The sequence below is a fragment of the Leopardus geoffroyi genome, chromosome A3, assembly GCF_018350155.1.
Source record: "Leopardus geoffroyi isolate Oge1 chromosome A3, O.geoffroyi_Oge1_pat1.0, whole genome shotgun sequence".
In the NCBI taxonomy this organism is placed as follows: Eukaryota; Metazoa; Chordata; class Mammalia; order Carnivora; family Felidae; genus Leopardus; species Leopardus geoffroyi.
In genome coordinates, this window is record NC_059336.1 from 4,831,222 (window position 1) to 4,858,888 (window position 27,667).

Sequence of the window (27,667 nt, forward strand, 5' to 3'; positions counted from 1 at the left end):
AATGGTAAGAGGAAAAAAGAAAAGCTAATAAACACCACTCTGCTTTTCTGGGGTCTAAGAAAGCAACTAAATACACACACACACACACACACACACACACACACACACACACGCACCCCTGCATGGGCATAATCACCACATATGCACATTCCCTGGCCTTTACCAGGACTGCCAATCACAAAACCTCCACACGAGCACGGCTCCCGCCCCGACGCTGCCGCTGGGGCAAAGGAGGAGAAAACAGACAAGACACAGGTCAACACAGAGAGACACCCGAAAAGGGGTGAGCTTTCAAATATAAAGCCTGGGGCCGGGAGCGGGGAGGCAGCGACAATTTGAAGGTGATTTATAAAACTATCAGGCCTTCACGTCTTCCGGACAGAAGCTTAAAGTTATTAGTTCCAATAAAATTCTGTCTCAAGAACATGGGAGCATCTTCACATCAGAATGCCAAGAACTCATAATGGGCCACAATCTCATCCAACAAAAGAGAGACTTTCCTAAGGTGGTCTGAAGTATACTGAGCAGAACACAGGGCTGCCGGCAAAATTTCGCTGTGATGAAACTAAGAATATTTACTCTTTCCACCTCAGTTTGTAGCGTCTCTTCCTGCGTGCCCTACCTCATGAAGTTGGGGGTGGGGGAGGGAGCACCAAAGTTTAAGTATTTGTTTATCCCTTACACTGACCTTTTCTTCTAGGTGTCCCACAAAATAAACCAGATTTAACTGCAAACACTAAATGATTTTTGGAAATTCCCCCAGTTTATTAAGTGTTTCAACCCATATGAATCACATAAAAGGTAGTCTTATTAAAAGACAAATCCTACTTATAGTAATAAGCAGGATAAAATAAAGAACCCAGATTTCTCTCTCAACACTCAATCTTGGGCCTTTAAGTGTTTGGGATTTCTTGGGCTTACATAGGTTTTTATCTGTAGAAATCTAGAGGGAACTATGCCAAAAATACACGCGCGTGAACAACATCGTTAAAACAGCGAAGTCTCACGAGTAAAAATCCAGACATTTTGTGAAACCATGCCAGCCCTCCTCTCCCCACCCTGGGCAACGTACTCTAAGAATTTTATTGAAAATAAATTATATTCAATTTGAGTAATTATAGTAAATAAACCATGTTAGTGATCTCCTTTTCCCCTGTATTAATGAATTAGAATATACAAAAACCTCAATAAAAATGATGTAAGGGCTTATGAGCATCATTCAGATTTTTCCTAGTCACTTTCATTTCATAAAACTGCCATTTCCATTAAAGCATTATGTAAAAACTGGGATTTTACTGTCCCAACATGCACATTTATCACCAAACGAATTTAAACATTGCTTATAAAGTACAGAGTCAAGCTTACAAATGAAATCTCCTTCCAAAGTTAGACTTTTTTCTTACAAGAAATGAAAAAATGATTTGGTATCTCTAGGACCACAGCAAATACTTTTAATCATTTTTCTTTCCGGTTTTCTATTCTTTATTTCAAATAATGTTTATATAAAACTAGGAACTAAGGATCTGAAATGTGAGATGAAGGTCAAATAAATAAAGCAACAAGAATTTGGGAGAAAACAGGAATGATCTTTAACATTTTTTCCCTTTTTAACAATGTGAATAATAATCTTAACATGCTATATTATGTATAGTCATCTGTGAAAAGTCTTGGGTCTGTAGATGCTCACGAGTGAGTATGGACTCCGTGACACGTTCTCAATGGTATTTAGATGAAGCTGGCACAGTGTAAACGATTTCATCCACCAAGGCGTGACTTACAGTCATTCCCAAGTGTACATTCTCAGACAGTAAGGAGATCTGGAACTCACCTGTCTTAGAATGCAAATACAACAAAGAATACATTGCGAGCAGAAGTATGCATGGCATCGAAAGTGAAAGGAGAAACAGTTCATTTTTCAGTCTTACAAAAATGGAGCCTTGGAATTATAAAGCGCTTGTTTAAAGGTCAAGGAAAGGAGGTCACAATCCAGCAAACTTCTCAACAGTAAGAAGTCAGGTTCCAAGTATTGAAAATTTCATCGGGCACCTGGGTGGCTCAGACGGTTAAGCATCCAACTCTTGGTTTCGGCTCAGGTCATGATCTCAGGGTTCATGGGTTCGAGTCCAGCTTGGGACTCTCTTTCTCCCTCTCTCTGCCCCTCCCCTGCTCGCTCTCTCTGTCTCTCTCTCTCTCTCTCAGAAATAAACTTCAAACAAGTTTTTTTTAATTTGAAAATCTCATCAAAAATGTCTGGATAAACTTATCAAGCAGGAAACACAGGAGCATTTTGTAGAAAAAGTATTCCATTAAATCTTTAAACCTTTTACCAATCTATGTACAGTACAAGAATTTGCACCTCTTTCCTGTAATCGTTCGTTCGTTCATTCAGAGACCCAGAGAAAAAATGACCAATAAAACTCTTCCTTTCAGGAAATGCAAATACCATTTTTATAAAAGATAACTTGAGAGTTCAGGTTCCAACAACCGTATAAGGTAAGAGTGAAAGCTCCAAGTGAACTCAAAACTCCATCTGGGCCTTACTTATCTGTGTAACCTCCAGCACATCTTATCACCCCATCTGTAAAGAGCAACATGGAATTTTTTAAGGGGTAAATGTACCATTTCATTTTTACTTGGCAATTCAACTAGAACACATATAGATAGATAGATGGATCGATGGATAGATCAATCTATAGATACAGACATCGCAAGAAACTGTAAGAAGACAACACAGAAGAAAATCTAGATGGCCTTGGGTCTGACGGTGACTTTTCAGACACAACACCAGAAGCACAGCCCATGGGAGAAATCACTGATGAACCGGGCTTCACGAAAAGGAAAAATACCTGCTTTGCAACAGGCAGTGTCGAGACAGTAAGAAGACAAGCAAGCCACAGACCAGGAGGAAACACGTGCAGAAGACACACTTCATCCAAACATACAAAGAACTCTGGGAATTCAGCAAGAAAATGAACAACACGAGAAATGGGCCGAAGATCTGAACAGATACCACACCAAAGATCTACAGATGGAAAGACAAACAAATGGAAAAAACATACAAATAAAAACATGTTCTACATGTCATTAAGGAACAGCAAATTACAAGAAAGAAAGAAAGAAAGAAAGAGAGAGAGAGAGAGAGAGAGAGAGAGAAAGAAAGAAAGAAAGAAAGAAAGAAAGAAAGAAAGAAAGAAAGAAAGAAACTGCCAATTATAACAATGATCAAACAGTGACACATCCATACACACCTATCAGAAGGACCGAAATGTAAAGCGCTGACATCACCAAGCGCTGGCCAGGCTGTGGAGCAGTAGGAACTCTCACTCATTGCTGATGGGAATGCAACAATGGTACAGCCTCTTTGGAAGACAGCTTGGCTGTTTCTTACAAAAACTAAACATATTCCTGCCATACAATCCAGCAACTGCATGCCCTGGTTTTCACTAGAAGAGTCAAAAACTCATGTCCACACAAAAACCTGCACGTAGATGTTCATAGCAGCTTTATTCATACTGTCAAAACTTGGAAGTAATGAAGATGTCTTTCAGTAAGTGAATGGATAAACCGTAGTCCGTCCGGACAATGGAATAGTATTCCGCACTAAAATGAGCTATCACACCAAAATTCACACATGGAAGAATCTTAAATGCATATTGCTAAGTTAAAGAAGCCAATCTATAAAGACTTCATCCTGTATGTTTTCAATTATATAGCATTCTAGAATAGGCAAAACTATGGAAACAATATGGAAACTAAGAGATCAGTGGTTGCCAGGAACAGGGAGAAGGACTGAACAGAGGGAGTAGCGGGTTAGTTAGGGCAGTGGAACTATCATCCGTGACACTGTAAGGGCAGATGCTTATCTAGACTATACACAGACTTGTCAAAACCCACCGAAAGTACAACATCGAGCCCGGACCCTGATGGAGACTATGGGCTTTGGGTGATAATGACATGCCAATGTAGTTTATCAGTTTTGACAAACGTATCACTCGTGTGCTGGATGCCAATAGTTGAGCAGGCTGGGTGCCTGTGGTGCCAGGGGTATATGGAAACTCTATGCCTTCTGCTCAAATTTGCTGTGAACTTGAAACTGCTTTAAAAAATAAAGGTTTTTTTTATTTTTTCCAAAAAAAAAAACAAACAAGAGAGAGGAAAAAAGTATTTGGACTTGGACTTTCTATCAGTTCACTTTTGGTAGCACTCCCAACATTTCTGATATGAAATATTAATGTGACTTTGAAATATTTATGTATGTTACATGTATACACATAAATGAATAAAGTGTGTATACACACACACACACGTATACATGAAGAAAGATGCTTTGCTTTGCAAATAAATTGCTTTTCTTCCTTTTTCTGGAGTTCATGAAATTCTGGTGTTAGAAATACACATCCTTCCTTTGTAATATGTTCCTGATGTAGCTACAATACTTTGAAATTCAAACTGTATGTGTTGCCAGATAACTTATATACCAAACTGGTATATAATCTATCAAGTCTCAGCTTTCCAGATATAAACTTAAAGTTATTAGCTCCAAAACAGCTTTTTTTTTCACTCTGCATAAAAAGAGCTGTATTATTTTATATTTTTGCAAACACAATTTAGGTACTGTATCTCTCCTTTCTTCAACCCTTCCAAAAAACAACTTACCATATTTCACTTCCACTCTGAAAAGATTACCTTCTGGGAAGGTAATAATCTGTCTCCAGAAGCCTAGGACTGATGATAGATTTTGTTAAGACAATAAAATCATGCTTGAGGTTTCGATACAATAGACCCTGTGCCTGGGAAAAGTATATTAAAATGGGGAGAAATGGACACTCTAAAGTACAGTCTGTTGGACATCTTATAGATGTCTTTAAAATTTACCCTCTGACAGTGTATTTTCCTTAAAGCACCCTACTGCTTCCTGCTCTCCCTAACCATCTGCAGTGCACCGATCCTCGTGGTTTTTCCTTTGTTTATGTAAGTCTTCCCCTTCCAAAATGGAAACTCCATGAAAACAGAGACATTTCTGTCCCTCTTGTTCACTACTGATGATCAGCATCTAGAATACTTCCAGACACAGAGCAAAATACTCAGTAAATTTTCTGCATGAATGGTCACACCATGACCCTAGCTTTGTTTTAAGTATATCTATTTATTTCAGAGAGAGAGAGCGAGCGAGAGTGCACAAGCAGGGCAGAGAGAGTAAGAGTGAGAGAGAGAGAGAATTCCAAGCAGGCTCCACACTGTCAGTGTAGAGCCCCAGGTGGGGCTCGAACCCACAGACCCGAGCTGAAATCAAGAGTCAGACATTTAACCAACGGAGCCATGCAGGTGCCCCGAGACTAGCTATTTTAAGCAAAGGTTTACTCTGCACGCATGCCTCCCCTGTATGCACAACCAGGCTCCAGGTGAATGAAGGTCGAGACGGATGCTGCTCCCTTCCCAGCACTATCACCCTTTTCAGCGTCAGCACAGGACTGTGCTGTTCCCGGTCACCCGATGGTTACATCTGTTCCTCTCCTGACTGCCTCCTACCTAGAGTAAACCCCCATGTGAGAGGAAGCTGAGTCTGTCCTATTCATCACTGGATGCCCTGAGCCTAGAACAGTCATCCCAAGTAGTAAAGGGGTTCAATAAATGTGTACAACAGAATGAATGCCAGACTTCCTTAGGGGCAACTCGACTCTGATCCTGGCATGTTTCCTATAAACAGATGCCTACTCCATAACTGGGATCTGAAGTCATGATGAATTTGTGCTGTTCACATACAGGTTGAAGGTATTAAAAATGTTGACTTGAGTCAATAATGTTTTCATCATTATTATTCTATGATAATTTTGTTTAAAGTCACCCCCTCTAAAAAAATGAAAAAAAGATATCATAGTAACAGATACTCAAAGAGGGTAGGCTCTTAAATAACTATGAATTCAACAGTAAGGACACTGGGAGAAAATGTTTTTTTAATCTATTTTCTTGATTGAATTGTTAGCTCTCGCATTAAATCAATGCTTCAGAAACAAAAATAAAGCTTTGCAACCAATATATTTTTAATGCAGATATTGGATTCCAACGTATCAACAGAAAGCCTAATTGTGTAGGTCTTATTTTGAAATAACCACACAGAAAGAACCCTGCATAGACACATCCCTTTCCTGAAGAAACCTTAGAATGCAAAGTGTTCTAAATTAATAAATTAACCTTTAAATTCATAAAGTAAATAAAATAAAATATCCTCCGGAGACAAACACATCACACCCGTTATTAGAGCAAGAGAAATCAACACCAAGAATACTAATGATGCCATCAAAGGCACGCCAGAAGCCAGCCCGACTGAAACAGACTCGAGCAGCCTTTCAGGCTGTTTATTCAACTCACTAGTTTCCTAGCTCCTCTGGAGCAGAAAGAACTAAAAGTCAGTCTGCCACCAACTCCATGGGTGAGAAAAAGAGACCACAAACAAGGCAGTCTGCCAGAGTGTAAGAATTCAATGGAGAAAAGTACTGTGGAAGGCCTGAGATCAAACTCAGGAAAGCTACCCAAAAAAGACACACGGCTAGACAGCAAGGAACAGCTTAGGAAACTGAAAACTATTTGTAGCCGACGTGAAAAGATAGCCAGCTATTATTCAGACTACACAAAGGACTCCTTAATAAATACGCTACATTCTTATGAAGGAACACTGTACGACAACTGAAAAGAATGAACCAGACCTGGAGTTCAACAGGCGATGGTTCTCAAAAGCACGCTCAGTGATACTTGCGCCATGATGCCACGGAAAAGAACACAGACAAAAATGGAGGCGGTTCACACTAAACTCCTCTGGAGAAAAAAGAAAAGAGAGGAGCATGAATGGGCAGGAGTGTCTTCAAATTCTTAGGAAAGTTTACTTATTAAAGAAAGGAAGATTTAAAGCAACTGTAACAGACTATTAACATTTTGCTATTCTGTATTTGGCTGTTTACTACATTATCCGTATGTTTCTGTATTTAAGTTTTTCTCCACATAAAGAAAGCTACCTTTGGTTTACATCAGATCTAGGCAATGTTTGAAATCATTTTCTTCTTGCCCAGGATGCCTTGTATATATAAAAATACTGGAATCCTGAATTGTGGAGTTGCTGAAAACCAAAATACCTACATCAACAGCCATTCTTGTGTCATTTATAAAAATCAAGGCTGGGGGTGCCTGGGTGGCTCCGTCAGTTAAGCATCTGACTCTTGATTTCGGCTCAGGTCATTATCTCACAGACTGTGGGTTCGAGCCCTGCATCAGGCTCCACGCTGACAGCGCAGAGCCTGCCTGGGATTCTCTCTCCCTCTCTCTCTGCCCCTCACACACACTCACTTTCTCTCTCTCTCTCTCAAAATAAGTAAACTTTAAAAAAAAATCAAGGTTATCATTTAAAAATATGGTTAATGTAGCAGTGGTCTCATTAATTCAAGACAAAGATGCAAACCTAAAATGTTGACAAAATCTATTATTAGAACTGTGAAGACTGGAAGCCTTGACCCATCTAGAGATTAAGTACTATCACTACTTTCCATTAATGCAACACTTTTTTTTTCTAAATAGAAAAAGAGCTAAAAGTATTACATAAGGGCTGAAGCTTTATAATCCTATCTATACTCAGTACTGAGACAAGAGCAGACAGTTGAAGAGTATTTTAAGGTAATAACACCACACCTGACTAGTATCAATTTTATGTATCAGTTCTAAAAGTGTCTCAGACCATTAATGGTCTAATTTAACTGAATTTTTTCAAAGCACAATCTTTATGCATTGACTAACAAACACCTAGTCACTTTTCTCCTACCAGAAGACCAAAATTTGTGATTACAGTGATTTCAAAAATAAGAAGATAAGCAATATGCCACTCCAAATAAAATTCTACCTCAACAGGAGAGTGGCGAAATGTGACTCATTTTTTTCACACAAAGCGATAAGAGCCAAGACAGACATCATGGGGGCGCCTTGGGTGGCTCAGTTGGTTGAGCATCTGACTGCTGATTTCAGCTCAGGTCATGATCTCACGGTTCATGGGATGGGGCTCTGTGCTGACGGTACCGAGCCTCTTTGGAATTCTCTCTCTTGTCCCTCCCCCACTAGCATTCTCTCAAAATAAAGAAACTTTAAAAAAAGAAAAGACAGACATTATGCCCAAGTGAGGGATGTAAGTGGTGAGGGAACAAGGGGTCCCAATTTCTCATGGTTGTAGTTGCGGTTTTAATTTGAGTAAGTTAAAAATTAAAAGTTCAAGGGGCACCTGGGGGGCTCAGTCGGTTGAGCGTCCAACTTCGGCTCAGGTCATGATCTCGAGGTTCGTGAGTTCGAGCCCCACGTCGGGCTCTGTGCTGACAGCTCAGAGCCTGGAGCCTGCTTCCGATTCTGTGTCTCCCTCTTTCCCTGCCCCTTCCCCGCTCGTGCTCTTTCTCTCTCTCAAAAATAAATAAGCATTAAAAAAAAATGTAAATTAACAGTTCAAGTCAAGTGGGTGAGATACCAACACAAGTAAAAACTCCCCCGAAGTGTCCAATCTTTAGCGAACATGACAGCACATGAAAGGCTTCCACACCACAACGAACACATCCCCGTTCGCAGCAGACACACGGAGGGGTGAAGCAAAGGCCCACCTTGCATTTTCAGTTGGTGAGCAATGAGAGAGCAGAACGTGCTGTCAGTCAGTGTGCCATCTGCTCTGGTTTCCTTTTCAACAGAGAACCTAAGTGGAGACCCCAGGAAAGAGATTACCAACCAGGTCAGCAGCTTCTTAAACAAATCCAACCAGAGACCAGGGGAAAAGGCTGTGAGGCTTGGATAAAAAATACCTACTTCCCCCTTTCTCTGCCTTTAGGAATCATACTTATCCTTCAAAGTATCGCTCAAATGCTTCCTCCTTTGGAAAGGCTTACCTAATCTCTCAACTGGAAAACCAAGTATTCCTTCCAATACCGCATCCTAACAATACGCTAATGACTGCCAAATTTCTATCCACAGCCTGCTCCTCTCCCTGGATGTTGACCTGCAGGTGCACCAAGCATCTGAAGTTTATGAGGCACCAACCACCCTCTGGAGTCCCACTCCCCTGCCCCAAACCCACTGCTTCCCCATCTCAGGAAAAGGAACCACCCCTCACCAAAATACTCGGGCCAAAAGCAGGGATCTTAGTTCCCTCTCCTCCACGCTCCACTCTGCACGAAACCCATCAGCCAGGTCTACCTACAACACACATCTGGAATGCGAGCACCTGTCACCACATTCTCTCCACGGCCGCCGCCCTCCCTGGTCCTAGCCGCGGTCCGTCTTGTACACTTGGCCTGGGTTATTGTAGTAGCCTCACGGCTTCCATACACGCCATCACCCACACACCTCCCGTCTCCCAGAGCCCACTCTCCCCACCCCACGCCGTGGCCATTTAAACACAGACTCCAGGGGAGCCTGCTGGTTCAGACAGTAGAGCATGCAACCCCTGATCTTGGGGTTGTAAGTTCAAGCTCCGCATGGGGTGTACATTACTTAAAATCTTAATACATTACATAAATAAATAGGAAAGGAGAGGAGAGGAGAGGAGAGGAGAGGAGAGGAGAGGAGAGGAGAGGAGAGGAGAGGAGAGGAGAGGAGAGGAAAGGAAAGGAAAGGAAAGGAAAGGAAAGGAAAGGAAAGGAAAGGAAAGGAAAGGAAAGGAAAGGAAATCAGACTCTTGCTCAGAACCCTCCATGGTGTCTCGAGCACTCACAACGAAATCCCAAGTCCCTGCTGTGGCTGGCCTACCAGAGGGCTCCTCCTTCCTCTCTGAGCCCCTCCTCTACTGTCCACTAGAGAACTCCTTTTCTGCAGGCACCTGAGCTTCCTGCTCCTTGAACACTCCAAGCTCGGTGCCTTCGGGGTCCTGCACTTGCCCCTGCCCTTGCCTGTCTGGAATGCTCTTCCCTCAGATGTGTGTATGGCTTGCACACTCATTTCAAACAGGTCTCAGCTCAAATATCACCTTCTCAGGAACACAGCGTTCTCCAGTCACTGCTTGCTTGCTTGCTTTCCTTCTTTCCTTCCTTCTCTGTCTCTCTCTCTCTCTCTCTCTTTCCTTCTTTCTTTCCTTCTCTTTTTCTTTCTTTCTTTTATTTTTTTAATGTTTATTTATTTTTGAAGGAGAGAGAGACAGAGCATGATCAGGGAAGGGGCAGAGAGAGAGGGAGACAGAGAATCTGAAGCGGGCTCCAGGCTCTGAGCCGTCAACATAGAGCCCAACAAGGGGCTCGAACTCACAAGCCATGAGATGACGACCTGAGCCAAAGTCAGATGCTTCACCGACTGAGCCACCCAGGCGCCCCTCCAGTCAGCCTCTTGAAAAGAAAACCCACTGCCAAACCCCTTTAACCTGTGCACAACACCTCCCTTCCCACTGCCCCACTCAGCAGCTACTATTATCTGGCATCAAGTTATACACATTTCCTGTTTGTTTATTTATTTAGTGCCCATCGTCCCTACTGGAAGATGAGCTCACTAAGGCAAGGGTTTGTCAGTTTTTCACCTTGGTCTCTCAAGTATCCAGAATGATACTTAGCACATTATAGGCATTCAAACAGGAACTGATGAATGAACTGCCCGGCAGCCGTGCTAAGCCCCCAGCCACAGACATGGCTCTGCTGCTCCTACCCAAACCCCGGGAGACCTGAAGTATGCTGGGAGGACCATTCCAGGACCCATCCAGAATTAGGAAACAGGAATGTGGGATTGAGGCTCTAGGACGATATATCCGCAGGGGGAGGGGGAAGAAATGATCAGACACCAGTTAACATTCAGTCGTGCCAGGTCTGGGATGCCTGGCTGGCTCGTCAGTAGAGCATGCGACTCTTGGACCTCGGGGTTGTAAGTCAAGCCCCGTGTTGTGAGTAGAGATAACATTAAAAAACTAAGATAGGAAATCTTCTTAAAAATGAATAAATAGGGGCACCTGGGTGGCTCAGTCGAGCGTCCAACTTCGGCTCAGGTCATGATCTCGCAGTTCATGAGTTCAAGCCCCACACTGGGCTGGCTGCTGTCAGTGCAGAGCCCGCTTCCGATCCTCTGTCCCCCCTCTCTGCCCCTCCCCCATTGCCTCTACAGCATTTAGTATAAACCAGAAATAAGAAGGTATGGATTTGCACATTATTTGACTATGTATATGAGTGTGAGCGCATGTGTGCGTGCGTGCGTGTGTGTGTGTGTGTCTGAGGGCTTCTTAATCTGAACAGCATATAAATACTATAGTTGTTAACATGGAAAATAAAAGCTGACACTGTTTAAAAAAAGGAAAACAAAAGCCCAATTTTGAAAGCCTTTGATTCTGGCCTAGGAATTCTGAACACTAACCCATGTGATCTAGGGGGCCAATGAACGCTTTAAAATAAAGAAATGACATGATTAAACTTCAATTTTAGAAAAATAACTCTGAAAACTGTATACAGGATAGTTTGAAGGGTGAGGGAAGTAGGGAGAATCAGGAACGGAGCTGGGACAGGGAGAATAATCCGGAAGGGAAGGGGCCTGTCCTCAGGATGTGGCAGTGGGGATCAAAGAAGCAAAGGGGTGCAAGTGGTGCTGAATTCAGTGGCTCGAGCGGTGTCGGGTGTCGGAGGTGGAGCCTCGGGGCGACAGGAGTTTGGGACTTCTGGATCACCCAGCAGACTGTAGGGGCCATTCCCAAGATGTGAAACATCCGCTGGACAGGAACACGTGGATGAACTCTGCACGCAGAGTACGGGACACGTGGAGTCTGGGGCACTTGCGTGACAACCAGACAGGCAGGGATGGCAGGAGGCACACCGCAGAGACCAAAAGACCTGCTTGGAGATACAAATTTGGAAGTTTTCTGTGTAGAAGGGACAGCTGAAGGCGCTGTCAATGAGAAAGCAGAAAGAAAACGGTGAAACGGAGAAGACGGAGGACAGAGTCTGGGTAACGTCAACACCCGCTAAAAGAAACGAGGAAGAGGTGGGCAGTTCACCGGAAAAGTCAAAGATAAATGTCGCAGAGAGGAACCCGGCGAAGCACAAGAGGTTTCAGTGGAGCGGTGAGGCCCGAGAACTGACAGGGCAGTGAAGGCGTAAGCCAGTGACTGAGAGTCAGTGTTCCCAGAAATTTAGTTGTGATGTTGTGATGGAAGACTGGGCGTCCGCGTCCGCAGGGGAAGATCTGGGGTACGCGACTTCTTTTCAGGAAGGGAAACGGAAGCACGTCTGCAGGCGCCGGGCAGGAGGTGAGTAGGGGAGAAACGTGAGACACCGAACGGGCTGGCGAACGGAGCAAGATACCATCTGCGACGGGAAAGGAGCGGGCCAAGGACACAGGGTGAGGGAGCAGTTCTGACTCTGAAACGGCGGGGGAGGACGGGTGGGAAGAGAAGCGTGCAGACAGACGGAAGCGCCAGCACGGTAGGAAACCTTCGATATTTCGGAGCGGAGGGCCCGGGGTCCACACGGACCGGCTGCTCCCGGCTAGCTTTGCTGATGGGTGGACTTCCCCATCCTTCACCGCAGAAAGTCTTCTCCTCTCCCTGCTCCCCTCTCTCAATATTCTTGAGCCCAGACACCATCAGCGAACGCCTGGAGAGCCTGCCCCGGGCCGTGCACCGCGGCGTCTGGGGACAAAAGACAAAGGTCTTGTAAGCTAACGAGGAAGGGGGTCAAGAAACCAAACGCTCCTTACTATGGTAAGTGTGGGAGCACAGGACACGGGACAGTGTGAGTGGCGAGGGCGACAGGAAAGCAACCTCAAGGACGGAAGCCGTGTCGAGCCCTGAGGTACGTGGCAGGGAGCAGCGACACAGGGGGAGGAACGGACCCATTCTGCGTGGCGGAAGACAACCTCTGCAAAGCCCCAGCACCGGGGAGAAGGAACGGCTGGAACCGGAGTGGAGGAGAGAAGACGCCGGAGACCAAGGGCGACAGGCACGGACCATTTTCCGGGTCTTGTTAAAAAATGTACACTTCACTCTTTTGACAACGGGGAGACGTTCAATGATTTCAGGCAAGCAAGAGATGAGCTGGACCTGCGCGTGTGAAAGCGTCACCAGGACGGAGACAAGACAGAGGACTCAGACAGGAAGGCCAGTGAAGAGGTATGACAGTCACCCGGGGGAAGCGAGGCAGCCACGGAGGAACAAGGAAGAAGGGGCAGATCTGAGTCACGGGCTTTCTGAGTCACCGAACTGGTCACCCGCGCGGACGTGGGCCCCGCTCACACAGCAGTCTCTGCGGGACGAGGAGCCGGGAGGAGAAAAAGACAAGGGAGCGAGGGGTGCGGTTTGGCACCTACTGCACCCCCCGCCCCCGCGGCCCCGCGTATGGGCTCGGGTCAGGCCTGCGGGCCTCTGGCGGTCACCGGGTCACCCGCAAGTGCCAAGAAAGACCTCCCCAGCGGGGACGAGGGAGGACAGTGAGGGACGCTGAGAAGGAAAAGCGAGAAGAGGTGGAGAAAACCTATCGCCCTGAGCATTCGCAGCAGGACTCCAGGGGGAGCGGGCAAAAGCGGGCCCCTGGGTGGGAGAAGCCCGCGGGGACGAGGCTGGGGACGGAAGCAGGGCTCGGGAGCAGAGGGGCGCGTGCTGAGGCGGCAACAAGGGGGTGCCCGGGTGCCGGGGAAATGGCCATTAGGACCGCTACATCCAGGAGCTTGTGAGGAAAAGAAGGAACGTGAAGGGGGAACAAGCAAGGAGGGCAACCAAGACTGAGGTGGACGAGACGACGCTCGGGTGCGTACCGAAAATGACTAAGCCGCCACCACCCAGCACCGCGCTCAGCGTTGGATGGTAAAGAAAGAGAGAAACTATCTCTGCGGGAGAAAGGCAGCAAACGCATTCATTAAAAAAAAAAAATAACGAGAGGAGAAGATAAAAAGACCCAAATGAACTGACGAAGTTCCTCGGGACTTCTCCAGATGACCTCGCATGTTTCTCCCCCCGCCCCCCCCCCCCCCCCCCGCCATTCTCTGACACCGGAGGTCAACGAGACACCCACGGTAACTGCGATCCTTCTGTCCCCAAATTACACGAGAAGTTCTGAATGAATACACCTGCAGATTCTCTAAGGAGTGATTCATGGCTTTCCTTCATCCAATTAGTAAAGCAGTGTCTGACTTTAAAAAGGTCAAAAAGCATGGACTTAGATTTTCAGAGCAGTCCATCAGGATACATTTATATGCCAACAAATCAATTCAACCAACAGAATGAGAATTCAAATAAGCCTCCACAAGGACAAACCTTTGGTTTTTCAGCAAATCCCTCTTTCTAGTCTTAGGTATGCTTCTATTTCAAATGGTCCTACGGAATACTAAAAAGATGACCATGTCCAGGGTTGTGTCCTTTCTTTGGGGTTAGTGGAAGAAAACCACAGGAAAAGAATATATTCATTACTAAGTGAAAGAAATCAATCTAAAAAGGCTGCATACTCTATGATTCCAACTCCACGATATTCTGAAAAAGATAAAACTATGGAGACAGTAAAAAGATCAGTAGTTGCCAGGGGCTGGAGAGAAGAGAGGGATGAGTAGGTTGAAAACAGGATTTTTAGGGCAATGAAATTACTCTTCATAATATTATTATGGTAGATACGTATCATTATACATTGTCCAAACCCGAAGTGTGAACCATAATACAAGCTATGGACTTTAGGTGATTATAATGTAGCCGTGTAGGTTCATAAACTGTGACAAATGTGCTACTCCCATGGGCGGTGTTGATAACGGGGGAGGCTATGCCTGTGGGAACAAAGGGTATATACAAAATCTCTGTACCTTCCTGTTACCTTTACTGGGAATCTAAAACTGCTCCAAAAAAAAAAAGAAGAAAACAAAACAAAACAAAAAAAACAAACAAACAAAAAAGGAAAGGTGAGGGTCTTAAAAAGTACCTGGAGAAAAAGAAGGCATATTCTATTAGTCATTGCTGGAAAAACTAAAGAAACAAAACCTACAGGAGTTTGCATTCTAGAAGAGAAAATAAAGCAGTTAGAAAATGAAGCACCCAAGAGTAAGACATAAAATATGCAAATGATATACAATCTGTGCAATCTGAGGAGATGCAGAAAAAAGCTAGATGAGAAAAGGTCTAAGAATACTCAGGAAAGGTTGACAGAATCCTGACACTGACTGAACTTTTAAACAGGACCAAGAGGGTTTGTTAATTAAATACCCGGGCGCCCACTAAGGCACTAGTAGGTTCTATGGGAAACACAAGCCCCAGTTTCTGCCCTCAAGGGGCTTTCCATCTTTCTGCTTCAGCTAAAATAAACTCGAATGTCCCGTTCTCAAGGCTAGAGCTGGATGGAACAGCCAGTGATGTTCAGGTCAAGCCCCCTCATCCCACAGAAGAGGAAATCAAAGCCAGTGAGATTAGCAGAGGGTCTCCCAAGTGAGAGCGCCAGAGGGAACAAAGCCCCCCTTCGTAATACAAAACACACACGCTGTGCCGAGAGACTCCGGTGCAAATTCTCCCCCTTCAGGGTCCAGGCCTAGGTCCTCTCACTTCTCAACCGGAGATGATGAGGATACTGACAGGTACCATTCCTTTGCTTCCCTTTTTTCTACTCTACCATAGCTGCTGAATGATGCAACCGAAGGAAAATAGTAGCAGCTAAGCGACAATCATATGGGGGTCGCAGGCACTAGAAAATAAAGGGCTTCACGTAGGCCGACGGGTGGCAGAAGGGAAGATGCGGTGACAACACCAGGACACAATTTTTAACACTAACACATTAATGACGTGGTCAGAAGTGATCGAGGTAGAACGTGAGTTCTTAGGGGAGAAAAGCATTGGAAGAAAGGTATGTTTAACGTCAGTCAGGCACTCCAAGGTTCCAGAACAACTCTACGCTTCATGTCAGCATGCGAGGAGGCCATTACGGGCCGAGATTACAAGGAAGCACCTTTCCTTCCTTTTTCTCTCGTTTCTCTTTCAATTCTCCTTCTCGAGGCCCACTGTCCTACTTCCAGACCCCCTTTCATCTTCCTGACAACATAATAAATGAGAAAACCTAGGGCCTTCCTACTCGGCCACACGCCCACTGGTCGCGAAGGGAAGAGATACAGCCAACGTAAGGATAAAGGACACGGGCTCTGCGGGCAGATCTCGTTCAAATCCCAGCTCCACCCCTAATTCAGGTTCCTGAACCTGAACATCCTAACTGTTTCCACTTCCTAAGCTGTTGTAAGAACTACACGAATGAGCAGGTACAGGAAAATGCCTCGCACACAGTAAGAGCCCAGCAAGTCACAAATGTCAGATGCCCCCTCCCTGTGAGATCGAAACCCCGAAGAGGAACCCACACAGCTTCGTCTAACCATCCAGGTGGAGACGGCCCGTAAGTGCGCTGTCTCCAGGGTCTGCCCTGCCCTCTACCACCTACGGGCTGGGAACCCTGCGAGCCAGGACTCCTCAGTCCCCGACCCAATGCCTGGTCCCCAGGAAGCTTTCACTATGTGCTGGTGGAACCCACCCTCCATCAGCCACATGTTCTGTTCCTTCCACCAGACAAGAAGGCGCGGTCTGTCCATGAAGAAAACCTCAAAGGATGAGCTGTGGAAAAGGAGACACCCAAAATGTTCACAACTGGACGACCGTCTGTTACGCACACAATCATCATATCCGTGCAGGTCTCCAAACCCTCTCCAGCTGGACGTGTATGCGTGTAGGTCATCACGCGGGGGAGCGAGGCTTCCCAAAGCACAGCTCGTACAGAATAAAACGGCACTTTCTGTCACTATACCCCGTGAAGTAGTCTCTTTCGGCAGTCGAGAAACCTCTGGTTATCTACTAACTTACCCTTTTCGCTTCCGGCTGAAGGCAGGGGCCTAGCAGGAGCATGGGGACTAAAGGGTTTATAGCCCCAGCAGCAGAGCCGAAGGTGGCACCTGAAAGGTCATTTATGTTAGATATTCCTATCTTACCTTCTACGATACCCACTTCGCAAAACTGCAAACCTGTGACTTCCCTATCACGCACACATTTCACACTACCGTCCAAAGACTCAATAACACAGCTGCAAATTACTCGAAAGCTAATGTTTTCTACACACACAGAATCGTTAAGTACCATCAAGATCTGATATAAAAAGTGAATATTCACAAGGTAAACCAAAGAATGCTACACAGTCATCGACATGAACTTTTTAAATAAAAAGTACGGTCCAGAATCCTTCATAAAAAACTCCACGAAGAATAATTTTTAATTAATTAACGTTCTTAAGAAATTATCCTGACAGCTACTAACACTTCCTTAACGGTTATGAATCCTCTGCATTCCTCCCCCAGGAATGAATCCCTTTATGCGTTCGTTCTAAAGAGCTGACGGGGACGTACCGAAAAGAAACGGGCTTTAGCGCCAGGCACACCAGGGTGAAATCCCTGCGCCACCATTTACCACCGCAGCCTCCTTCAGGGGCCCGCTGTCTAACCACCGGGTAACTGACCTCACAGGACTGTGGCGCGGGGTAAATGAGATAGAAAACAGAAAGCACCTTACACTCTGTGCACTATTTCCTGGAAATTAAACATCCATCTTCCAGAAATGTTCGTCCTTCCCCTACCTTTGCTCTTCCAAATGGACGTCCGCACACAGCCACTGCTTTCAACTCCACGCCCAACCCAGAGGGGAAGCGGGGGGAGTCGCCCACTCAGCCCCTTACAAGTAAATATGCCCTCTGCTCCTAGCTCGCCAGGTCCAGCTTTCCGTTCCGCCCTCTCTGGCGCTCTCCAAGCCTTGGACAATCCAAGCAACTCAGAGTTGTAAAGGTTCCAAGCCGCATCACGAGCAATTTACACGTAGGTACATGGTCCCGGGGTCCATCCCACTGCCTTAGAGAACAATCCAAAAGGCACAAACAACAGTCTCTCTCTCTCCCCCAAATACGTATTTCCCTAACCACCCTTCCCAGATAGGCTGACGCTGCAGGAGCCTACTGAGCTGCCAACTGTATACAAACTCAAACATTATCACAGGTTATCTGTAACAATGTGGACCCACTAGCAACACTGGCTGCCCACGCGGACGTGGACGCACACCCATAAACCACAAAGCCTGACGGAAGACATTATCTGACACTGATGAAAAGAAAAACTAGCCTACTAGCCAAAGGCTGACGATACCCCTCTGAAAGGATAAAGGAAAACTCTCAGGTGGCATTGCTCCAGCTTTACGTTCTGTCTACAACGTTATGAAAAGAAAGCATTTCAGGAGGGCTTCCCGTGGAGCCACGCCGTTTTCTCAATGATTTTTTTTTCCCCATGCGAGGCAAGAAACGCTAAAGCACTTTAAGTTGTATCTAAACATCAACAGCTGCTGTTAACACATTTAACATTTTGAAAAATAGATATTCTAGAGATAGTTTTCTGCCGCGCTGATTTAAAAAAAAAAAAATCTTAAAATGTCTGTCAAGTCCGGTAACTTTGTTTCCATAAACAAAGCTTCTTTAAACGACTCTTGTTTTTGTAAAGCCAGCAGCCCAGGTCTGTCAGGTAGAAACTTCAAAGAAGGCACATAGCCACCCAGCAAGGGCCAAAGCAAGCGCAGATACGCTATGCTGATGACAGGCTAAAAGGGGCCTAAAAGGATAGAAAACGAGGAAGCGAGCCGAGAAAGCATAATGTAACTTTGTTTTTAACACAATCCCTGCTGCAAAATTACTGCGCGGAAGGCTTTTATTTTATTTTATTAAAGACACTCTATGGCAACCTTGTCTTGACTAATGGAACTCAGCACTCTTTCTTGTCACCTTGCTGAAAGCTGCGCTCATTTGTTCCAAATCATGGTCAGCCTTCAGATGGCAAATTTTCCAAATACAGATGGGGAGTGGATGAGGCGATCTTTGGAGATGATTCCTTATGTAAAAATTCAAGTTTCAGATTTTAAAAATCGAGCCTCAGGGGAGTACCAACATAGTTTACATGGAGTTACACGGAGTATCCATGGAGTTATATGCAGTTTATTATGGTTTGCATGGAGTTACCAGGAGTAACCAACATAGTTTACTCCCTTGACTCTTCCCCCTAATTTTCAACTATGCAGTGGTCATATCGCAGGGTCAAAGTTCTCAGTATTTTGTCCTCAGCATTAGAAAAAAAGATGCTATCCCACTGTAATAAATAACAGACAGTGACAATAATGTTTAAGAGTTCATGTCTTTAGGGGCGCCTGGGTGGCGCAGTCGGTTAAGCGTCCGACTTCAGCCAGGTCACGATCTCGCGGTCCGTGAGTTCGAGCCCCACGTCAGGCTCTGGGCTGATGGCTCAGAGCCTGGAGCCTGTTTCCGATTCTGTGTCTCCCTCTCTCTCTGCGCCTCCCCCATTCATGCTCTGTCTCTCTCTGTCCCAAAAAAAAAAAAAAAAAAAAAAAAGAGTTCATGTCTTTAATAAGCATCAGCTCAGACTAATTATTTTAATAAATCCACACACAGATGCAAAGCTACCAGGTAATTATGAAGACAACTATGATGCAAGTTACAACCACACACATCTAGGAACTATCACCATTTTCCAGATACGAGGACATGGCCAAGTCTACCCATTTTTTCCACTTAAGGAGTTAACCACGAAGATGGTAAGTAAGCGAATAAAAGAAAGTTAACTTCTGGCTCACATTTTTCCCCAGGAACATAAAGTCAGAAGTAAATAGTACAATCTAAGAAGATTGAAGTTTGATTAAAGCTTAGTAAGTTTAATGCCACTTGCTTTTGATGAGCAAGCTGGTTAATAATTAAATAAATGAAGATAATCTATTCAGGATGGATTGAAACCACGGCCATAAAGAATCTTAAGCACACTGCTGACGTTTTGTTGTGCTGCAAAACACAGCCTGTTCTACATGATCAAGAAATGTTAAGGAAATCAGTGCTATACTAAAGCAAAAGAACTAACGTTGTATGTAGCATCTGAAAGATAATTACTGCATTGAACTGACTATATCTACAAGGTTTTATATTTTTTGGCTTCCTAAACAACATTAAATTACACATTAACTTAAGGGGATGGGCTAGTGATTCCAAGCATGCTTTCTTCACACAAAAGACAGGGTCGCACACCTATTTTCCATCCACAGTGCCCAGGTTCCTATTTTCTCCCCAAGGTGGTAATTAACCACACCAATCTACTGGCGCCATCCCTACTGACCAACAGCGAGACTTCTTGAAGGCCAGTGGTTTAGTCTCAGACTAAAGCAAAGATCCACAGCGGGTTTAAACCTTAACTAATCACCCATGAGGACGGTTAACAGACCACTCTCATGTGACTGTGTCATGGGCTAGGATGTGAAGAAGGATTAAGAGTCCTGGACAATGACCAAAAAAACACAAGACATACTATTTACCGCAGACGGAATCTGATAGAAGGGGACAGAGAACAGAAAGAAAGTAAGAGACCAAAACGCCCTGAAAGTGACTTGTTCAGAAAGCTGCCTCTGAGCTGGGCAACAAGTGGGACGTCAGAGTTGGGAGCCGCAAAGGAAAGTAGTTAGGCCTTGAAAGAAATGAGATCAACAGAAAGAGCCACAAGGCAAAGCACACACTTCACAGGTTTCCAAAGACCCTGAACTCTTTCAGAAAGGTCCTCCAGTCCAAACGAGCCTCTACTATTTCAACACGGCAGATGTCACGGTGCCATGCTTCTTCCAGGAAGCCTGCAGTCCTTCTCCTTCTAATACTTAACACCGGCAGCCCGGCACTTTCTGGAAGTCTGAACAACAAGTCACATAAGTCTATGTTCTTTTCCTCCGTAACATCCTTAACTTCAACATAATCACACAGATGTACGACACGTGGGACTCCTGGATGGCTCAGTCGGTTAAGCGTCCAACTCTTGGTTTTAGCTCAGGTCATCATCTCACAGTTCTTGAGTTCAAGCCCCACATCAGGCTCTGCACTGGCAACTTGGAGCCTGCTTGGGATTCTCCCTCTCTGCCCCTCCCCTATACACACACACACACACTCTCTCTCTCTCTCTCTCTCTCTCAAAATAAACTCAAGAAAAAAAAAAAAAAAGAAGAAAAGAAAGAAAAAGAAAGAAAAAAAATGTCCAAAATGAAAAAGATTCAAACATATATAATCCCATATCATCTAAGGCTGAATCTGAAAGATGGTTCCTGGGGGGGCTCAGTCCCTTAAAGCCTCCAACTTTGGCTCAGGTCATAATCTCACGGTTCATGAGTTCCAGCCCCGCATCAGACTCTACGTTGACAGCTCAGAGTCTTTTTTTTTTTTTTAAATTTTTTTTTTTTCAATGTTTATTTATTTTTGGGACAGAGAGAGACAGAGCATGAACGGGGGAGGGGCAGAGAGAGAGGGAGACACAGAATCGGAAACAGGCTCCAGGCTCTGAGCCATCAGCCCAGAGCCCGACGCGGGGCTCGAACTCACGGACCGCGAGATCGTGACCTGGCTGAAGTCGGACGCTTAACCGACTGCGCCACCCAGGCGCCCCAGACAGCTCAGAGTCTTGAGCCTGCTTTGGATTCTGTGTCTCCCTCTCTCTCTCTGCCCCTCCTCCGCTTGCGCTCTCTCTCTCTCTCAAAACTAAACATGAAAAATTTTAAAAAAGAAAAAAAAAAAATGACTCTTGGGGCACCTGGGTGGCTCAGTTGGTTAGGTGTCAGACTCCCAATTTTCGGCTCAGGTCAAGATCTCATGGTTTGTGGGTTCGAGCCCCACACTGGGCTCTGTGCTGACAGTACGGAGCCTGCTTGGGATTCTCTCTCCCTCTCTCTGCTCCTCCCCACTCGTGCACATGTGTGCACATGTTCTCTCTCTCTCTCTCTCTCTCTCAAAGATAATTAAGTAAATAAATAGATATTTTAAAAAAAATAAATAAAAGATGATTCTTTTATTCCTTTAAAAGATAATTAACTTTTAGGGCACCTGGATGGCTCAGTCAGTTAAGCGTCCAACTCTTGGTTTCCGCCTAGGTCATGATCTCACAGTTCATGGGCGTGAGCCCCACATTGGGCTCTGTGCTGACAGCCTGGGATTCTCTCTCTCCCTCTCTCTCTGCCCCTCCCCTGCTCTCCCATGCCTGGTCTCTCTCCTTGTCGCTCTCAAAATAAACTTTAAAAAAATAAAAATAAATAAAAGTAATTAACTGTTTTCCTTTGGATGATAATTTGTGTTATTTTAGGCACTATAATTAATGCCTTATTAAGTGAGCTTGCAGGTTTGATTCATCGAAGTAAACCACCTGAAGTCAGAGTCATCACACCCTAACTAACTTGGAAGACATCTGCTAAAAGTGGCAATTCTCATCCTGAAATGAAAGAACTGTATACAGCAAGCCAGAGGACAGAGTCTCTATTCTAAATTGTCTTAGCCCTCAGCTTAAAGCAAATAAACCAGGGGCGCCTGGGTGGCGCAGTCGGTTAGGCGTCCGACTTCAGCCAGGTCACGATCTCACGGTCCGTGAGTTCGAGCCCCGCGTCGGGCTCTGGGCTGATGGCTCAGAGCCTGGAGCCTGTTTCCGATTCTGTGTCTCCCTCTCTCTCTGCCCCTCCCCCGTTCATGCTCTGTCTCTCTCTGTCCCAAAAATAAATAAACGTTGAAATAAAGCAAATAAACCAATCTCATAAAGCAGTATCTACATATGCCTGCAGAAGCCTTTTCTGAAGTCATGAGCCAACAGCTTTTTCAACAATCTGACACCCTGACTTTTCTTGGACCACTCTCCTAGCACAAATATCCAGTGACTTTGGCCATCATGACTTTGGCCAACCTAGGGCCAGAAGGGTCACTGTTTCTCTAGCTACACCTCGCAGGTAAAGAAGTTGCAATGATGAAACCAGCTGTCTAAATACAACCACCAAGCTCTGTAAAATACTGTGCATTTCCAAAGCTGCTGAACAGCCATGACATCACTCCAAAGCAACAACAAAACTTTCTACGGGAGGCTAGGTAGATGTGAGTTCCATCCCATGGACTGAGTTCACCCCAGACTTCGTGCAGTGAAGTTGCCAGCCCAATATCAAACATCTTTAAGTGAAAGAACCAGAACAAAAACTTCCATTTTCTCAAATCAGTGCCTCTTTCCATAACACAACATTGGAGGAGTGTTATGTACTGGGGGCAGGTTCGGGGGGTGGGAATCAATCAAGGGACTACCTAAGGAGAAGCAACACAATTTGGATTTGGATCCTGGCTGAGTCTGCGCACAGGCCTCGAGCCTTACTCCTGTCTCCTAGCTAGCCTCACGCCCTACCTTGCCCTGCAACCCCAGCGAATGCCGCTTGCTGCTGTCACTCAGAACTACCAGTGGCACCCCAAAGGGGCTCACTTGGCCTTCTTGCCTCCAGACACGGCATTCCCTCCCCACCCATTTCTTCTTCTGGTTTGCTTCCAGCTGACCTTTAAACTCAGCTCAAATGACATCTTTTTCAGGAGCGGACCTCCCTGGTGCTCTCGGAGCTCTACGATCACCTTAGATCGTGGCACTGTCCTGGTTGATTCTGTCATCTGCCCCCTTCCCTTCCCTTAAGTCCTGCAGTGAGGGGTTGAGGGAGAAGGGGACTCATCTCCCCTGGTTTCTGACACGTGGAACAGGCGCTCAGTAAAAGTGTGTGAACAAAATGAATAAAGTGCCAATACTCAGGAGTAGCCAGGCCCTGCTTCTGGGGTGCAGAACCTCAGACAATTCAAGTGGAAACCATCGCCCTCCACATTCACTGTAGCTACTCGGGTTCCCTTCCCAGCCTGGCTGCTCTAGAATGAGGCCGTGAGAACATCACGCAAGCCGAAGCACTGTCACCGAATGACAATCCACGTTAGGTTCGTGGGGCTTTTTTGTTTTTGTTTGATGTTCATTTCAACCGGAAACTCTTTGGTTCTTTACACATTTAGAATCGTTTCCGATTGTTATTTTGGGAGGCAAAGTGACAGCCACAGTTCTGGAGTATTTCCCAGGGGTCAGACAGCATAATCGTGAAGGACTGTGAGCTCTGGGGGGCACCGGGGTGGCTCAGCTGGGTAAGGATCCAACTCTTGATTTCCGCACAAGTCATCTCATGGTTTGTGGGTTCGAGCCCCACGTCGGGCTCTGCGCTGGCAGTGCGAAGCCTGCTTGGAATGCTCTCTCTCTCTCTCTCTCTGCCCCTCCCCTGCGTGCTCTCCCTCTAAATAAATAAATAAATAATAAATAAATCAATCAATCAAGAAAGGAGTCTAAGCTCTGAAGTCTGAGTTCACATGTGTCACATGCCAACAGGGTAACTCTGGGTAAGTCAGAGTGACCCTAAACTACCTCCTGCCAACACACAGGAAGCAGGGTGCCTCTGGTCAGCATTCGCTCCACGAACACCGCCTGAGCTCCGACCGCGGGCCGAGTGCTGGCGCTCCAGCCGCGCCCTCGCCACCCCGCACAAGGTGTCCTCTCACCTGTGCCCTCTCACCGTATCACCCGCTGGGTCTCCTTCCCAGACCTCAGCACCACCTGAAAAGAGTTTTTGCTTGCGGCTTCGTCTCCCCTCGCGAGAAGGTAAGCACTATGACAGCTGGGGACCTGTCTGCGGTCCATTCCTGGTCTCTCCAGGGCTCAGCACGGAGCGAGCACACGGTTTACTCAACGCATCTGAAAAGTAGGAACGGGCAAGCCTGACGCGGCCCCCTCTGCCCCGCGACGCTTACACTTCAGTGGAGAAAACACACAGGCGGCGTGAAGCCTGGCGATCCAAAGGGCCCTGGTTGGCCACAGGCACACGTGGCGCACTAGGCTTCCTCCGGCTCGTCCCTGCCCCCCGCCCCCCGTTGCACGGACGTGAGCCCCGGGCACAAGGAAGGCAGAGGCAGGCAAGTTGGGCCACGTCCCATCAGAACCGCCGAGGGCCTCTTCATTCATTGGCGCAGCAGACGTCCCCCGGGCTCCCGACAAGCGCCGGGCACGCAGCAGAGAAACGGCCAAGTCCTGTCCTCATGGAGTTTCCCTTCTAGCGTGGGAGCGCAGCACACAAGTGCGTAAAACTGCCCTTGGAGATGGTGTGAGCGCCGTGCAGACGCGGAGCAGGGGTGTGACGGGGAACGGCTGCAGGTGTCCGCCGCGGGGCGGGGGAAGGGGGGCGTCGGAGCGGGGCCTCTCGGGGGCGGCGACAGGTGGGCGAACCCCGGACAGGTCGGCCCCGCGGGAGGGGTGTGGGGGGGAAACAGCTGACCCTCGGCCGGAAGAGCCCCCGACCGGACGGCGTGCACCGGGAGGCCCCGGCTGCCCGACGGGCTCGGTGCGCGGGGCGGACGCACCGTCGGGCGGGGCGGGGACCGCGGGCCGCGCGGGGACCCACGTCACCGCCGCGCCGCCGGGGCCTGCGGGCGGGGGCGCGGGGCGGCGGGGCCGGGCCCGCGGCCGAACATGGCGGGCCTCCGGCTTACCTCGGAATTTGAGCTCGTGCTGCGGCTCGAGGCTCAGGACCTGCTCCACCTTCGCCATGTTCCTCAGCGGCGGGGCACCTCTGGCGGGGAGACCCCTAAGAGGTCACCTGAGGCGGGAGGCGTTAATGCTGCGCCCCCTTTAAATTTGGAAAGGGGGGGCCGGTCGGGATGCGGGCGGGGGTCGTCTACGGGGTGCGCGCGGGGGGGGGGGGCGGCCTACGCGGTGCAGGCGCAGGGGCGGAGGGCGAGGGCGAGGCCGCGGTGCCCGGCGAGCGCACGGCACGCACGCACGCACGCAGCGACGCACGCACGCAGGCACGCAGCGGGCTGGCCGGTTCGGCCCTGCGCGCGCTCGGGCGGCGGGAAGCTGCGCGCGCGGAGCCCCTCCCGGGGTTGTGCGCAGGCGCGGCGTTGGCCGCGCGGGGCGGGGCCACCGGGAGGCAGGGGGCGGGGCCTCGTGCAGGTCTGGAGGCGGGGCCGGGCCGGGACACTCAGCTCTGAGAACAGTCATCTCCGAGGTTGTTTAATTCGGGACCCGTGGGAGCCAGCCATTGTGTGAAGTGCTTTACTCCATAAGAAGAAACTTCCACTTTTCCCTTGCTTATGTAGTGCCAGGCACTGGTAGAGACTTTGAGTAATAACGAAAGTACTATTTATTCTTATTATAAACATGTTTATGAGTGAATGGTGTGTTCTAGGCGCTGTGACATATGGCAGACAATAAATATACAGTGAGCTGCCACCATTGCTTGCTTCTTTTGCGCCACTCTGCTGAGTGCCTTCAATAACAGCAGCATCGAATGTGATGAAAACTACTCTCCATTAAATGTTTACCATGTTACAAGCACTGTGCTGCATCCTTTCTTAATAGACGCAACCAATATTTACAAATACAATGATCAGAGAAATTGACCTGGTCCCTACCCTCCAACTAGAGTCTGTTGGAAGGACAGCCTTTGGAAAGATAACCACGCAAATAAACTATGCTATTAAAGATTGCTGGGAACCCGGATCTGCTCAGCCTCCAAAGTGGACACTACATTATGCCCATTTAAATATTATGTCCTTATGTAATGTTCACTACATAAAATATGTGTTCTTACTAGTCTCCTATATATATACACATGTAGAGGAAACACAGCAAATAGTTAAAGTTGGCTTTACTGTGGTATTCTTTGTAGTATTCCTTCCATTTTTCTATACACTTGAAATTTTTTGTAAAAAAAAGTTTTTAAAAAGATAATCTTTGTCTTTTAACTAGAGCATTTGGTCCATTTACACTTATTATATTTACTAATATATATCGGGATTCATTTCTACTGTCTTATTTTGTGCTTTCTATTTCTAAAATGTCTTTCTAAAAACATGCCTGTTTTTTTCTTTTTCCTCTCCCTTCTTCTTTAGGGATGTTTTTTTTTTTTCCTCTTTCTCATTTTCTTCCTCTTACACACTATTTCTGCTGTTTTCTTGATTACCCTAGAAATTGTGACATGGGTATTTATGAAAGTCCAATTTTTAAAATGCCTTTACCATGCTCCCTTGAAATCTGAGGACTTTGGGACACATTAACTCTAACCACCCATCCCCCAAATTATACGCCTTCATTACGGTGTATTTCAGGTTTACATTTTCCTTTTCATGCCATGAGTCATTACTAAATTGTTTTAGGGGCATCTGGGTGGCTCCATCGGTTAAGCATCCAACTCTTGGTTTCGGCTCAGGTCATGATCTCACACTTCCTGAGTTCGAGCCTTGCATCAGGCTCCGTGGTCTCAGCACAGAGCCCGCATGGGATTCTCTCTCTCTCCATCTCTCTCTGGCCCTCCCCTGCTTGTATTCTCTCTCTCTCTCTTTCAAAATAATTTGCTCATCTTTTCTTCTTGCATTTCGGAACTTAACAACTAGGATCACTTTCACTTCCTTGTGACTGAAGTACATTCTTTAAATTCTGTTTCACGGAGAGTTTGTTGAGGCAAACTCTCTCCATTTCTGTTAATCTGAAAATGACTTTACTTTGCCCTTGTTCTTGAAACATACTTTGGCAGGCTTATGAGCGACAGGTCTCTCTCAACACCCCGGAAGGTATCATTCACGGGTTTCTGGCTACCACTGTTACTGTTGAGATCCCAGATGACAACCCCATCGTCCCCTCAAAGGTGATCTGTTTTTCCACCTATTCTGGGGTTCTGCAGTTTTACCATGATATAGCTTTTTATTTATTGTCTTAGCCCATTCAGACTGCTATAACAAAATGGCATGGACTGGATGCCTTAAATAACATTGACTTCTCACAGTTCTGGAGACTGGGAAGTCCAAGA

The 27,667-nt window shown here is 46.5% G+C and overlaps 1 protein-coding gene across 2 annotated transcripts in view; it reads right to left on the reverse strand.

Annotated features, from left to right (window-relative positions):
• Positions 1-25,743, reverse strand: part of VAPB (VAMP associated protein B and C) — a 57,959-nt gene extending 32,216 nt beyond the window's left edge. Inside the window, exon 1 of one of the 2 annotated variants that reach the window (XM_045444124.1) lies at positions 25,350-25,743. In XM_045444124.1, the coding sequence (XP_045300080.1) occupies positions 25,350-25,407 (58 nt within the window). In that variant the 5' untranslated portion in view covers positions 25,408-25,743. The remainder of the gene's footprint in view (positions 1-25,349) is intronic. The other variant, XM_045444125.1, reaches the window with a different exon arrangement.
• Between the last annotated feature and the right edge of the window lie 1,924 nt (positions 25,744-27,667).